The sequence below is a fragment of the Perca flavescens genome, chromosome 16 (assembly GCF_004354835.1).
Source record: "Perca flavescens isolate YP-PL-M2 chromosome 16, PFLA_1.0, whole genome shotgun sequence".
NCBI lineage: Eukaryota > Metazoa > Chordata > Actinopteri > Perciformes > Percidae > Perca > Perca flavescens.
The window spans coordinates 30632336-30647335 of record NC_041346.1 but is presented as its reverse complement, the minus strand read 5'-3'; the positions used below and the strand labels follow the sequence as shown (position 1 = coordinate 30647335).

At 44.4% G+C, this 15000-nt stretch overlaps 1 protein-coding gene across 2 annotated transcripts in view; it reads right to left on the bottom strand.

Moving 5' to 3' along the window:
• The window catches only part of fgfr1b (fibroblast growth factor receptor 1b), a 47300-nt gene that overhangs the window by 12007 nt on the left and 20293 nt on the right, over positions 1-15000 (bottom strand). For both annotated transcript variants that reach the window (XM_028602030.1, XM_028602029.1), the window contains exons 4-12: positions 12722-12894; positions 12512-12635; positions 9633-9823; positions 7856-8000; positions 6534-6724; positions 4794-4939; positions 3509-3630; positions 2624-2734; positions 870-1060 (exon numbers count right to left, since the gene is read on the bottom strand). In XM_028602030.1, coding sequence (XP_028457831.1) covers positions 870-1060; positions 2624-2734; positions 3509-3630; positions 4794-4939; positions 6534-6724; positions 7856-8000; positions 9633-9823; positions 12512-12635; positions 12722-12894 — 1394 coding nt within the window. The remainder of the gene's footprint in view (positions 1-869; positions 1061-2623; positions 2735-3508; positions 3631-4793; positions 4940-6533; positions 6725-7855; positions 8001-9632; positions 9824-12511; positions 12636-12721; positions 12895-15000) is intronic.

Here is a 15000-nt window from a genome sequence, read left to right as displayed (position 1 = left end):
ACTCCATGTAAATAATCAGGACTTTTAGCGTGTATAGAGCCAGCATATCTCCACATGTAAATGGGTGAATTAAGGGTTTATTTCAACGAAACCAGAGTGCTGATTGTTGGAACAGTGGAAAGATGAACCAAGACGGCTTTTTATAGTTTTATTTAGTTTCTGTCCACTTTGAATGAAGTGTGTTTTACGATGATAAAAGTCCTGATTATTTACATGGAGTCTGGTGGAGTTTGGTGATGGGGATTTCGGGGCTGTTTCCTGTTAAACTAAAAGGATCTTACTCTTTAACTAAAAGCTCTATCTCTGGAGGGATCCTTTCATAATGTTGTCAGACACTTAGAATAATAATCTGAGTCTGTCAACGGCAACAACAGAACTTTTAGTGGACACTGACTGACGGTTTAATGGAACATTGCAGCCTGTATACTGGACTGATGTCAAAGATTGTTGTTCCCATCAGTCACGTAGACACAAAAACATGGCAGAATAGGGTCCAGGTTGAGAAAAAAAAAGGAAGCTACTCTTTGCATTGACACCGTACATAACAGCCAAGTGCAGCAGAATCCAATCGGATCTTCAGGCGACAGAAACTAATAATAATAATAATAATAATAATAATAATAATAATACATTTTATTTATGGGCGCCTTTCATAGCACTCAAGGTCACCTTCCAGTTTAAAACAATCAAAAATACAGTTAAAAAGGCAAATAGAATTAAAACAAACACATTTAAAAAATAAATAAAGTAATCAATCCATTATTTTGATGGCGAGTGTATCATGTGGGGTAGGCCTTTCGGAAAAGGTGGGTTTTGAGGGAGGTTTTAAATGTGGGTAGAGACTCTATGGTACGGATGGACAGACTAACCTTCTTTGAGGCGAGGTAGGCCATCCCTCTGGCCACCTGGTACGCAGCGGACACCAGCACCCTGGTCTCCAGACTGCCCAGGGACACCTGCCTGCATCCGCTCCAATACTCCAGCCCGACCGGGCGCCGACCACGCAGATACTCCCTCAGGTTCCCCTGCGAGGCGTACTCCACCACCACGTACAGAGGGCCTGGCCGAGACACACAGCACAGCTGTCTTTAAAGTGCCCATATTATTAAAAAAAAAAAATCACTTTTTCTGGTGATTTGGGGTGTTATTTTGTGTCTCTTGTGCTTCCACACGCATACAGACATAAATCCATCCATGGTGTTCTGAGTGAGATCCGGTTTCTGAATGTGTCCTGCCTTCAGTCTCCTGGTGAGCTGGTCAAAATTGGCACAGCTTGTGACGTCACAAGCCGAAACGAGCTGGCTAACCGCCAATGCTAACGCTAGCATGCTACCTCGTTCTCAATAGCAAAGCACTGCTACAACACATACTAGTTTAGCATAATCTCCAAAAGAACTACTTCCATGTGCTCCCTGGTTTAGAAGAAGTCTCCCAGCTGATCCTGCCTTGGAACTGACTGAAGTTGGAGAAACAGCCTTTCTTTTACTGTCTATGGAGCTAGCTGACATGATCTACATCTGAGCTACTGAGCATGTGCGAGTGCAATCAAAGATAGTACAGAAGTTTAGAGGTCTCACTCTGTAGCTAAAACAGAGACTTGAACACAGGGTGAAAAGAGGAGCTGCAGCAATGTGCAGTACAACTAAAATATGGTGGTTTTTGAACATTTAACCATGCAAACCTATTCTGGTACAACCTTAAAATACAATTATGAACCTGAAAATGAGCAGAATATGTATATTTAAACATCTGGAACAACGGCACGACAACACGCGGCACCGGGGGCGTGGGTTTGGTTTCAACATTATAACCACTGGTTGAAGAAGTATTCAGATCCTTTACTTAAAAAAAAGGTACACGGTGTGGGAATGTCTCCCATCTAGCGGTGAAATTGTATTTTGCATTCAAATGAATAGTGCTCTCTGGCGTCTCGCTTTTTCAAATGCGTGTTGCAACTACGGTAGCCGATATGTACCAAGAAGCTATGACGACATGTCTTCCAATTTTCGTTTTACTTGGGCGACGAGGAGTCCTTCTCCTGTGGCTCGCCATAAGTACAATCCTCCATTATGAACTAAAGTGCAGTTGCAGGCTTTCACATTTGTCGGGGGCGGTGACGAGCGCCTCTCACTGATCCTCCTTCTCCGTTTCAGCTGGTTTCAGTCACGTGACGCTGGCTCTGAACGAAAACGCCTGTTGTGGATTAGCTAGACAGGTCGGCTAGTGCTTTATGTCCCTCCTAAGCCATTATAATTTTTCTAAAATAGTGGCACGACGTGGAAGCCTCCTTGGACTGGACCCGTCCAATGTAAATACAGATAAGAAATTCTTCGCTAACGAGGATAAGTCAGCTCATTGGCAGAGGTCATTTTACACCAATGAGGACATATTTATGAATGAAGACATTGATTTTAACTAATAAAATACTTAAAACACTACACGGTGTACCTTTAATAATAAGACTATTTAATAATTATAATATGGGGCTGTAACATTTGTGTCCATTTCAATAATTGCTCTTGAGAAACGTTTATGTTTATCGCCCCCCCCTCCCCAAACTGTTGGGTCGAAATGGTACGCCCCGTGTGCAGCGCTGCTGACGGGCATTAAAGTGCACACTCACCGTCCTGCGTGCACGCTCCCAGCAGGTTGATGATGTTCTTGTGTTTGCCGATCATCTTCATCATTTCCATCTCAGAGATCAGGTCGGACAGGTCCTTCTCCGTGGGGTCAGCTGCACTCAACAACAACAAGAGGTTCAAGCCTGAGTACGCTACAGTACGTGTGTATATGAGTATACTACAGTACGTGTGTATATGGGTATACTACAGTACGTGTGTATATGAGTATACTACAGTATGTGTGTATATGAGTATACTACAGTATGTGTGTATATGAGTATACTACAGTATGTGTGTATATTTTTATAAAAGCTTTATTGCAGACACAGGTCCATATAACACATAATACAGTATACATATAGTATAAAAAAGAGATACAGTAATACATAATAATTGCATATTAGCCTAGAGGATATACAGACTATTGCACCAGTGCTGTCTTAAACTAGAAGTGTATCTATAACAGCTTTTCACAGGGCTGACCAGAGCTTCAATTATGTGGTTCTCTGACTTGTCCAGGCGACACATGAAACTAAACATCAGCTGTGTTAAGAGTGCCTCAGGTTGGCACTCTAGTGGACACAAACAGATGACTGGCACTATGCCACCTCGGGACCCGGAGCAGCAGCCTCATTGCATCATTTTATGCTACCCCGAGCCTCTGCATACTCTTTTTCTTATAGTTAGACCACAATTGAGCAGTATATAGCGTTGTGATGTAGGTTCTAAACAGAGAGCACTTCACAGAGTCAGAGCACATAGTGAACCTCCCTATAAGCATGTTAGCTTGAGTATACTACAGTACACGTGTGTATGAGTACACTACAGTGCATGTGTATGTATGTGTGTGTTTTTTGAGGTGAGTTAGTGGAGGGAGCAGCTCTCACCTTTCAGCATCTTCACCGCCACCTTGGTGAGGCGCGTGGGTTTGTTTCTGTCGACGCCGACGGCCTCGGCCAGAACCACCTGCCCGAAACAGCCCTCCCCGAGAGGCTTCCCCAGGGTCAGCCTGGGACGGGACACAGCAGACACACATCGCACACACAGCAGACACACATCGCACACACAGCAGACACACATCGCACACACAGCAGACACACATCGCACACACAGCAGACACACATCGCACACACAGCAGACACACATCGCGTACACGTCACAAACACTTTTGCCAACACATCAGACTTTTTTCAGCGTCAAAATATTCAACTTTTATCTCAAAATATTCAACTTTTTCTTTCAAAATATTCAGACTTGTTTGAAAAGGCCACTAATCAACAATGACTGTTAAGACTATTAAGACAATTTTTTCTAATTTTCCCTGCTGCTGAGTGTAACCAGTGTAACTTAAAAAGGAGAATTCTGGTCGATTTCAACACGTAGATCTCCTGTTTGTTGTCACGTAGTGCTGTCAGTAGGGAGGAAAAAGAAAATAATCGGTGTTGCCTACATCGAGTTATGCTACTACTAGATTTCTCCTAAGTGGAATGCAGCCATCATTAATGGTTTAATACCAGGACCTCTCCTAAGTGGAACCAGGAGAGACCCTGGTATTAAACCATTACTGATGGCTGCATTCCACTTAGGAGAGACCCTGGTATTGGGCATGCTGACTCACTGAAATATCTTACTTGATGGAATTGAGCCATCGTTAAGGTTATCAATTTCAGCTGTGCTTTTCCTACTATGACAAGTCAACATGTCTGCTGTGAAAAAGGTCCGTAGAGGTCTGAATTAGCACATCTTTTATGCATTCCTTTCACATCTACTGCAGCCATATTCACTGTGTTCACTCAGAAGGAATCACTTCACATGGGTAGGCACTTGTAAGGACATCTCAAACATGTTGAGAGGCTAAAAGCACGTTTCAAAACTGCCCAGTTTCAGCCGCATGGGTGAAGCATGCAGTAGCAGTAGCATAACTCGGTGTAGGCAACACCGATTATTTTCGTTTTTCTCGCTAATGACAGCACTACGTGACAACAAACAGCAGATCTACGTGTTGAAATTGACCAGAATTCTCCTTTAAAAAGGGGGTGGTATCTTTAGAAGCCTTTTCTTGGCTTCTAACCCCCGCTGTATAATGTTTGAGCTTGTATCGAGCCCCGTTGCTGTTGTTCTAACAATGAGTGAATGAAGGTAGTGAGATTGCGGAGAGACGGGGAGTCGTACCGGTCGCGAGGAAGCTCCCAGGCGGGATCGAAGGGAAGTTCGTACTCCGAGACGCCGGTCAGGGTGGTGGTGGCGGCGCTGGAGAGGCGAGACTGGCGCATCAGACACATCCCGGACTGCAGGGAGGACCCCGACTCCACAGACACCTGCGGAGGGGAGGAGGCCGAGAGGCTGGGTCAGCGTCACGCAACAGTACAAGGAGCTCCCAATCTGTGGTTCTGTCCCCTAAAAAGGTAACTTCAATCTGTGAAAGTTGTCCAGTATTAAGCAAGACATAAACAAGCTGTGATGTATAGTTGTTTAATTGTAAAAGTTGCCTTTAATTTACATCCACTTAAAGTTGTGTTGTTGCCGCTGACAGAATCAGATTATTATTCCAAGTGTGTGATAACCATATGGAAAGGATCCCTACAGAGATAGACCTTTTAATTTAACATGAAACAGCCCCGAAATCACCATCCCCAAACTCCACCAGACTCCATGTAAAAAATCAGGACTTTTAGCGTGTATAGAGCCAGCATATCTCTACCAGACTCCATGTAAATAATCAGGACTTTTATAATTGAAAACATACTTCATTCAAAGTCGACAGAGACTGAATAAAACTACCAAAAGCCGTCTTGGTTCCTTTTTCCACTGTTCCAACAATCACCACTCTGGTTTCATTGAAATAAATCCTTAATTCACCCTTTTACATGTGGAAATATGCTGGCACTATACACGCTAAAAGTCCTGATTATTTACATGGAGTCTGGTGGAGATATGCTGGCTCTATACATGCTAAAAGTCCTGATTATTTACATGGAGTCTGGTGGAGATATGCTGGCTCCATACATGCTAAAAGTCCTGATTATTTACATGGAGTCTGGTGGAGATATGCTGGCTCTATACACGCTAAAAATCCTGATTATTTACATGGAGTCTGGTGGAAATATGCTGGCTCCATACATGCTAAAAGTCCTGATTATTTACATGGAGTCTGGTGGAGATATGCTGGCTCTATACACGCTAAAAGTCCTGATTATTTACATGGAGTCTGGTGGAATTTGGTGATGGTGAATTCAGGGCTGTTTCAAGTTAAACTAAAAAGGGTTCACGGCTGCCGGTTACAGGGTTGTTGCTCAAACATTTCAAAAATTGTTAATATTGTTATCTATGGGTTACCTGACTCCTCAGAGGGCTAATCTGTAGGTTACCTGTCTCCTCAGAGGGCTTATCTGTAGGTTACCTGTCTCCTCAGAGGGCTAATCTGTAGGTTACCTGTCTCCTCAGAGGACTAATCTGTAGGTTACCTGTCTCCTCAGAGGACTAATCTGTAGGTTACCTGTCTCCTCAGAGGGATAATCTGTAGGTTACCTGTCTCCTCAGAGGGATAATCTGTAGGTTACCTGTCTCCTCAGAGGGCTAATCTGTAGGTTACCTGTCTCCTCAGAGGACTAATCTGTAGGTTACCTGTCTCCTCAGAGGGATAATCTGTAGGTTACTTGTCTCCTCAGAGGGATAATCTGTAGGTTACCTGTCTCCTCAGAGGGATAATCTGTAGGTTACCTGTCTCCTCAGAGGGATAATCTGTAGGTTACCTGTCTCCTCAGAGGGATAATCTGTAGGTTACCTGTCTCCTCAGAGGGATAATCTGTAGGTTACCTGTCTCCTCAGAGGGATAATCTGTAGGTTACCTGTCTCCTCAGAGGGATAATCTGTAGGTTACCTGTCTCCTCAGAGGGATAATCTGTAGGTTACCTGTCTCCTCAGAGGAAGGCTCTTTGCCAGTTTCTGCACGGCCAGCTGGCCGCCGAAGTCGCTCTTCTTCGGCGCGCAGCAGAGCCGGCAGACAACGGCTGTGGCGGTGAGGATGACGACGATGAAAAAGCCGAGGCAGTAGATGAAGATCTCCAGGTAGGTCTGGGAGGGCAGCACCGTGGGGGGCAGGTCTGGGACACGACAGAGAGCACCACGGTTAATATATAACGTAGGGAACTAAAATCACTTTGACAATTATCAATCAGTCACTGAAACAACAAACAAACATGGGAAAATAGCACCTACGCCCATCTGTGGGCCCATCAGGTGCATTGTGGGCGTGCTGGTCTTACAGGGAGGTGTGTTCAGGTGCATTGTGGGCGGGCTGGTCTTACAGGGAGGTGTGTTCAGGTGCATTGTGGGCGTGCTGGTCTTACAGGGAGGTGTGTTCAGGTGCATTCTGGGCGTGCTGGTCCTACAGGGAGGTGCGTTCAGGTGCATTATGGGCGTGCTGGTCTTACAGGGAGGTGTGTTCAGGTGCATTATGGGCGTGCTGGTCTTACAGGGAGGTGTGTTCAGGTGTATTCTGGGCGTGCTGGTCTTACAGGGAGGTGTGTTCAGGTGCATTCTGGGCGTGCTGGTCTTACAAGGAGGTGTGTTCAGGTGCATTCTGGGCGTGCTGGTCTTACAGGGAGGTGTGTTCAGGTGCATTCTGGGCGTGCTGGTCTTACAGGGAGGTGTGTTCAGGTGCATTCTGGGCGTGCTGGTCTTACAGGGAGGTGTGTTCAGGTGCATTCTGGGCGTGCTGGTCCTACAGGGAGGTGTGTTCAGGTGTATTCTGGGCGTGCTGGTCTTACAGGGAGGTGTGTTCAGGTGCATTCTGGGAGTATTGCTATCTTGAGGCAGCGGGACGTGATCGCACCATTGACCAACAAAAACCTGGTCTAAAGTCAATAACGCAGCATTTCATTGTTATTTTAACAGAGCATTAGTAAAATGCTCCTAGGCTCGTGCACAGCGCGCGCACACTATGCTTGTTACACACACACACACACACACACACACACACACACACGCAGAAGATTACACATAATAATATTATGGTGTAAATCCTCCATCATAACAGCAATGCTCCAAGGTCCAAACGCACCTGGCTTTTAAAGGGAATGGGAGATGATCTCTGATTGGTTGATGAATGGGAGATGATCTCTGATTGGTTGATTGCATGTTACGCCCAAAACACACCTCTGATTAATGAAGACACTAAGGACAACCCTTTAGGACCAAACTAGCAGAAGTGGATTTGGAGGTTTTGGACGTACCGTCCACGACGGTGAGCCAGGCCGAGTGGTGAGAGACGCCGATGGAGTTCCCCGCCAGGCACGTGTACTCTCCGGCATCGTTCCGACTCACGTTCCTCAGCGTCAGAACCTCCATCTCTTTATCTGTTGTGTTCAAACCTGCCGTCTGAAAGAAAAGGACAGACATGTAACTAAGTACATTTACTCGAGTACTGTACTTCAGTACCAAATGTTGAGGTACTTGTATTTTACTTGAGTCTTTTCTTTTCATGCCACTTTATTTTTACTCCGCTACATTCATCTGTTACAGCTTTAGTTACTAGTTACTTTAGTTACTCCACTACATTCATCTGTTCCAGCTTTAGTTACTAGTTACTTTAGTTACTCCTCTACATTCATCTGTTACAGCTTTAGTTACTAGTTACTTTAGTTACTCCGCTACATTCATCTGTTCCAGCTTTAGTTACTAGTTACTTTAGTTACTCCGCTACATTCATCTGTTACAGCTTTAGTTACTAGTTACTTTAGTTACTCCACTACATTCATCTGTTCCAGCTTTAGTTACTAGTTACTTTAGTTACTCCGCTACATTCATCTGTTACAGCTTTAGTTACTAGTTACTTTAGTTACTCCACTACATTCATCTGTTACAGCTTTAGTTACTAGTTACTTTAGTTACTCCGCTACATTAATCTGTTCCAGCTTTAGTTACTAGTTACTTTAGTTACTCCTCTACATTCATGTTACAGCTTTAGTTACTAGTTACTTTAGTTACTCCTCTACATTCATGTTCCAGCTTTAGTTACTAGTTACTTTAGTTAGTCCGCTACATTAATCTGTTCCAGCTTTAGTTACTAGTTACTTTAGTTACTCCTCTACATTCATCTGTGACAGCTTTATTTACTAGTTACTTTAGTTACTAGTTAATTTAGTTACTCCTGTACATTCATCTGTTCCAGTTTTAGTTACTAGTTACTTTAGTTACTCCTCTACATTCATCTGTTCCAGCTTTAGTTACCAGTTACTTTAGTTACTCCTCTACATTCATCTGTTCCAGCTTTAGTTACTAGTTACTTTAGTTACTCCGCTACTCTGCCAGTTTTTCTGTTGTTTTTGTCACTTTTTCAGACAATTTTGACACTTTCTTTCGGTCTTTTTCCAACTTGTTTGGCGCTTTTTTCAACATATTTGTCGCTGGCTGAGGAACTTTTTTGACAAACTTTTTGGGGGCTTTACGAGGCCCAAAATGTAAGTACTGCAATATATGAGTCATGCAATAACACAGTCAAAATATTTATTTTATTTAAGTAAAAGCATGTCAATAATCTCTCCATGTCTGGCCCTTGGTGTGATTCTCATTCTCCCAGGGCTGTCCTCGACTAAAGAACTCCTTAGTCGACTAACACTTATAGGATTTAGTCGACTAATCGATTAGTTGATTTAATTGACAGAGCTGTGAGCTTTGAGAGGTGGTTAAGACTAGAAAAGCACAATATAAATGTAGTTAATTAACCATCTGTAAAACTGAGTTTCTCCACAATTAATCCTGCAAAAGCACCACTTTAAATCTTGTGTACCATAAATGTGCTCAGAAGTTTCTTGGAAATATTTAAATAATTAAGCATGAATAAGCATAAAAAATGACTTATGGACTAAAGAAATCTTAGTCGACTAAGACCAAAACGACCCATTAGTCGACTAATCGACTAATAGGTGGCAGCCCTACATTCTCCAGTGTGGCCCTCTGGGAAACGGAGTTTGACGCCCCTGATGTAGTGTAAATGTGAAGCAGCGTTACCTTGAGAACGAGCACGTAGGGGTGCCCGTCCGGCGCCTCTCTGCTGCCGTTCACCGTGATGTGTTTCAGCCACTGGATGTGCGGCTGCGGGTCGCTGAACACGCGACACACGAACTTCACGTCGCGGCCAATCACAGCCGTCTGATTGGCCGGCAGACCGGCCTGCAGGATCGGCCTGTGAGGAGAACGCTCTGCAACAGGACAGCCACACATTCATTCATCATCATCATCATTCAACATCAGGAGAGGAAGGAAGAAAGGAAACAAGAGAGGAAAGAAGGAAAAAAGAGAGGAAAGAAGGAAACAAGAGAAGTGGGGAGGAAAAATAGAGGAAACAAGGAAGCAAGAGAGGAAACAAGAGAGGAATGAAGGAAACAAGAGACGAGGGGAGGAAACAAGAGAGGAAACAAGGAAACAAGGGAAGTAGGGAGGAAAGAATAGAGGAAACAAGGAAACAAGAGAGGAAAGAAGGAAAAAAGATAGGAAAGAAGGAAACAAGAGAAGTGGGGAGGAAAGAATAGAGGAAACAAGGAAACAAGAGAGGAAACAAGAGAGGAAAGAAGGAAACAAGAGACGAGGGGAGGAAACAAGAGAGGAAAGAAGGAAACAAGAGAAGTGGGGAGGAAAGAATAGAGGAAACAAGGAAACAAGAGAGGAAACAAGAGAGGAAAGAAGGAAACAAGAGACGAGGGAAGGAAACAAGAGAGGAAAGAAGGAAACAAGAGAGGAAAGAAGGAAACAAGAGAGGAACAAGGAAACAACAGAGGGAAGAAGGAAACAAGAGACGAGGGGAGGCAACAAGAGATGAAACAAGGAAACAAGAGACAAGGGGAGGAAACAAGGAAACGAGAGGAAAGAAGGAAACAAGAGAAAAGGGGAGGAAACAATAGAGGAAACAAGGAAACAAGAGAGGAAATAAGGAAACAAGAGAGGAAACAAGGATACAAGAGAAGAGGGGAGGTAACAATAGAGAAAGGAAGGAAACAAGAGACGAGGGGAGAACAAGAGAGGAAAGCAGGAAACAATAGACGAGGGGAGGAAACAAGAGAGGAAACAATAGAGGAAACAAGGAAACAAGAGAGGAAAGAAAAACAAGAGAGGAAAGAAGGAAATAAGAGAGGAAACAATAGAGGAAAGAAGGAAAAAAGAGAGGAAAGAAGAAAACAAGAGACAAGGGGAGATAACAGAGGAAAAAAGGAAACGAGACGAGGGGAGAAAATAAGAGAGGAAACAATAGAGGAAACAAGAGGAGAGGAGACAAAGGTAAGAAATGAAACAAAAATAAAAAATAAAAAATTGTAATCCTCGTATTATGTTGAAAAACAATTACATTGATGATGGTACAGTGTAAATACACTCAAAACAAACTTTTTCTCCTCATCACAAATATTTTTTCCCCCAAAACTGTTTTTACCAATTATTTAGTGAAAATATTTTCGGTGTACACTTGCATATTCAATTCAATTTCAATTCAATTTTATTTATAGTATCAAATCATAACAAAAGTTATCTCGAGACACTTTACGGATAGAGTAGGTCTAGACCACACTCTATAAATTCCAAAACCCCAACAATTACAGTAATTCCCTCAAGAGCAAGCATTAGCAGTGGCTATTGCGACAGTGGCGAGGAAAAACTCCCTTTTAGGAAGAAACCTCAGCAGACCCAGATATAGCTAGATTTGGCATCCTAGGATGCCCATATTTTGATGCCATACTTGGCAGGCTTGTTGGGCATGTACTGTCAGAAGGGACAGCACCCCTGAATGGAACAAGGTGTTCATCTACAGTGACATGGGGACCAGGATTGTACAAGACAGGTAACATTTCGACCCATTTATCCCACACATCTCTGATCTCAGCTAGTTTGTCTCTTTCACGTCGACCAGCTCTAGTGTTGTGGAACACCACAGCTTTCGTATGAATTGACTCCAAAGACATTGTTGTTAGAAATATTGGCCTTCCACTCTCGTCATTCCAGACTGGCAGTTGCTTCTCCCTTTGACTTGTACACTCCAGCTAATACTATTCAATTTCATTCAATTCAATTTTATTTATAGTATCAAATCATAGCAAGAGTTATCTCAAGGCACTTTACAGATAGAGTAGGTCTAGACCACACTAATAAATTCCAGAACCCCAACAATTACAGTAATTCCCCCAAGAGCAAGCATTATCAGTGGCTGTTGCGACAGTGGCAAGAAAAAACTCCCTTTTAGGAAGAAACCTCGGCAGACCCAGACTCTTGGTACAGATACAGTATTAGGGGACCACTAAGGTCTATATAAAAGAGACTTCAGATACAGTATTAGGGGACCACTAAGGTCTATATAAAAGAGACTTCAGATACAGTATTAGGGGACCACTAAGGTCTATATAAAAGAGACTTCAGATACAGTATTAGGGGACCACTTAGGCCTATATAAAAGAGACTTCAGATACAGTATTAGGGGACCACTAAGGTCTATATAAAAGAGACTTCAGATACAGTATTAGGGGACCACTAAGGTCTATATAAAAGAGACTTCAGATACAGTATTAGGGGACCACTAAGGTCTATATAAAAGAGACTTCAGATACAGTATTAGGGGACCACTAAGGTCTATATAAAAGAGACTTCAGATACAGTATTAGGGGACCACTAAGGTCTATATAAAAGAGTTCAGATACAGTATTAGGGGACCACTAAGGTCTATAAAAAGAGACTTCAGATACAGTATTAGAGGACCACTAAGGTCTATATAAAAGAGACTTCAGATACAGTATTAGGGGACCACTAAGGTCTATATAAAAGAGACTTCAGATACAGTATTAGGGGACCACTAAGGTCTATATAAAAGCATCCGAAGAGTACCACTTGTCTGTAGCGTGTGTTCTTACCGACGACGTCCAGCCGGTAGGTGTGTGTGAGGCTCCCGTGTTCGTTCTCCACCACGCAGGTGTAGTTCCCCTTGTCCGAGGGGACCACCGACTCCATGATCAGGGTCCACATGTGGTCTCGGATCTGAAAGATTCGGCACAAACAAACGTGAAGGAGAAATCTCATTCAGACGGCTGCGAAACGCACGTCTCTCGTGTTTTCTCGGTTACCTTGAAGCCTCCGATGCGCTGGTCCTTCCTGAACTCTTTGCCGTTCTTGTACCAGCGCAGCGAGGGGGCGGGACTTCCCGTCGCCTGGCAACGGAACTTCACGGTCCGGCTGGCGGGAACGGCGTGCAGCTGCTTCTCCATCTTCTCGGGCATCACCCACTGAGGCGCCAGCGCTGGGGGGTGAACACCATCAGAGATCGGGAGGGGAGAAACAGAGAAAGAGAGAGGGAGAGGGAGAGAGAGAGAGGAGAGAGAGGGAGACAGACAGAGGGAGAGAGAGAGAGAGGGAGAGGGAGGGGAGAGGGGGGAGAGAGGAGAGAGAGAGGGAGAGGGAGAGGGAGAGGGAGAGAGAGAGAGAGACGGAGAGAGAGGAAAGAGAGAGAGGGGGGGGGAGAGAGGAGAGGGGAGAGAGAGAGACAGAGGGAGACAGACAGAGGGAGAGGGAGAGAGAGGAGCGAGAGAGGGAGAGAGGAGAGAGAGGAGAGGAGAGAGAGAGAGAGAGAGAGAGAGAGAGAGAGAGAGAGAGGGAGAGGAGAGGGAGAGAGAGGAGAGAGAGAGAGGGAGACAGACAGAGGGAGAGAGAGGAGAGAGAGAGAGGGAGACAGACAGAGGGAGAGAGGGAGAGAGAGGGAGAGAGAGGAGAGAGAGAGAGGGAGAGATAGAGAGGGAGAGAGGGAGAGAGAGGAAGAGGGAGAGAGAGGAGAGAGAGAGAGGGAGAGAGAGACGGAGAGAGAGGAAAGAGAGGGGGGGAGGAGAGAGAGGGAGAGGGAGAGAGAGGGAGAGAGAGAGAGACAAACAGAGGGAGAGGGAGAGAGAGGAGAGAGAGAGAGGAGAGAGAGAGAGGGAGAGAGGAGGAGAGAGGAGAGAGGAGAGAGAGAGAGAGGGAGAGAGAGGGAGAGAGAGAGACAGAGGGAGAGAGAGAGAGACAGACAGAGGGAGAGGGAGAGAGGGGGAGAGAGAGAGGAGAGAGAGAGGAGAGAGAGAGAGGGAGACAGACAGAGGAAGAGGGAGAGAGAGGAGAGGAGAGAGAGAAAGAGAGACACGTAGGATCTTGCACTCAGCGCAATTGCCCCTGAAACACCAAGGCATGTATCGTTCCTATTTTGCACCCGGAGCACAGCAGACTTTTCCCTCCACAGACGCACGTCGGTAAATTAGGTACAAATACATTAGGGAATGTATTTGTGCTCCCGGGGGCGGTTCAGCAAACAGAATTCCACCACTGAAAAACCTGGTCTAAAGTCAGTGGTGCTAGTCTAAAGTCAGTGGTGCTAGTCTAAAGTCAGTGGTACTAGTCTAAAGTCAGTGGCGCTAGTCTAAAGTCAGTGGTGCTAGTCTAAAGTCAGTGGTACTAGTCTAAAGTCAGTGGCGCTAGTCTAAAGTCAGTGGTGCTAGTCTAAAGTCAGTGGTCCTAGTCTAAAGTCAGTGGTGCTAGTCTAAAGTCAGTGGTACTAGTCTATAGTCAGTGGTACTAGTCTAAAGTCAGTGGCGCTAGTCTAAAGTCAGTGGTACTAGTCTAAAGTCAGTGGCGCTAGTCTAAAGTCAGTGGTACTAGTCTAAAGTCAGTGGCAATAGTATAAAGTCAGTGGTACTAGTCTAAAGTCAGTGGTACTAGTCTAAAGTCAGTGGTACTAGTCTAAAGTCAGTGGTACTAGTCTAAAGTCAGTGGCAATAGTATAAAGTCAGTGGCAATAGTATAAAGTCAGTGGCAATAGTATAAAGTCAGTGGCGCTAGTCTAAAGTCAGTGGTACTAGTCTAAAGTCAGTGGTACTAGTCTAAAGTCAGTGGTACTAGTCTAAAGTCAGTGGCAATAGTATAAAGTCAGTGGCAATAGTATAAAGTCAGTGGCAATAGTATAAAGTCAGTGGCGCTAGTCTAAAGTCAGTGGTACTAGTCTAAAGTCAGTGGTACTAGTCTAAAGTCAGTGGCAATAGTATAAAGTCAGTGGCGCTAGTCTAAAGTCAGTGGTGCTAGTCTAAAGTCAGTGGCGCTAGTCTAAAGTCAGTGGCGCTAGTCTAAAGTCAGTGGTACTAGTCTAAAGTCAGTGGTACTAGTCTAAAGTCAGTGGCGCTAGTCTAAAGTCAGTGGTACTAGTCTAAAGTCAGTGGTACTAGTCTAAAGTCAGTGGTACTAGTCTAAAGTCAGTGGTGCTAGTCTAAAGTCAGTGGTACTAGTCTAAAGTCAGTGGTACTAGTCTAAAGTCAGTGGTGCTAGTCTAAAGTCAGTGGTGCTAGTCTAAAGTCAGTGGTGCTAGTCTAACAGGAGCAGGTGGTGCATT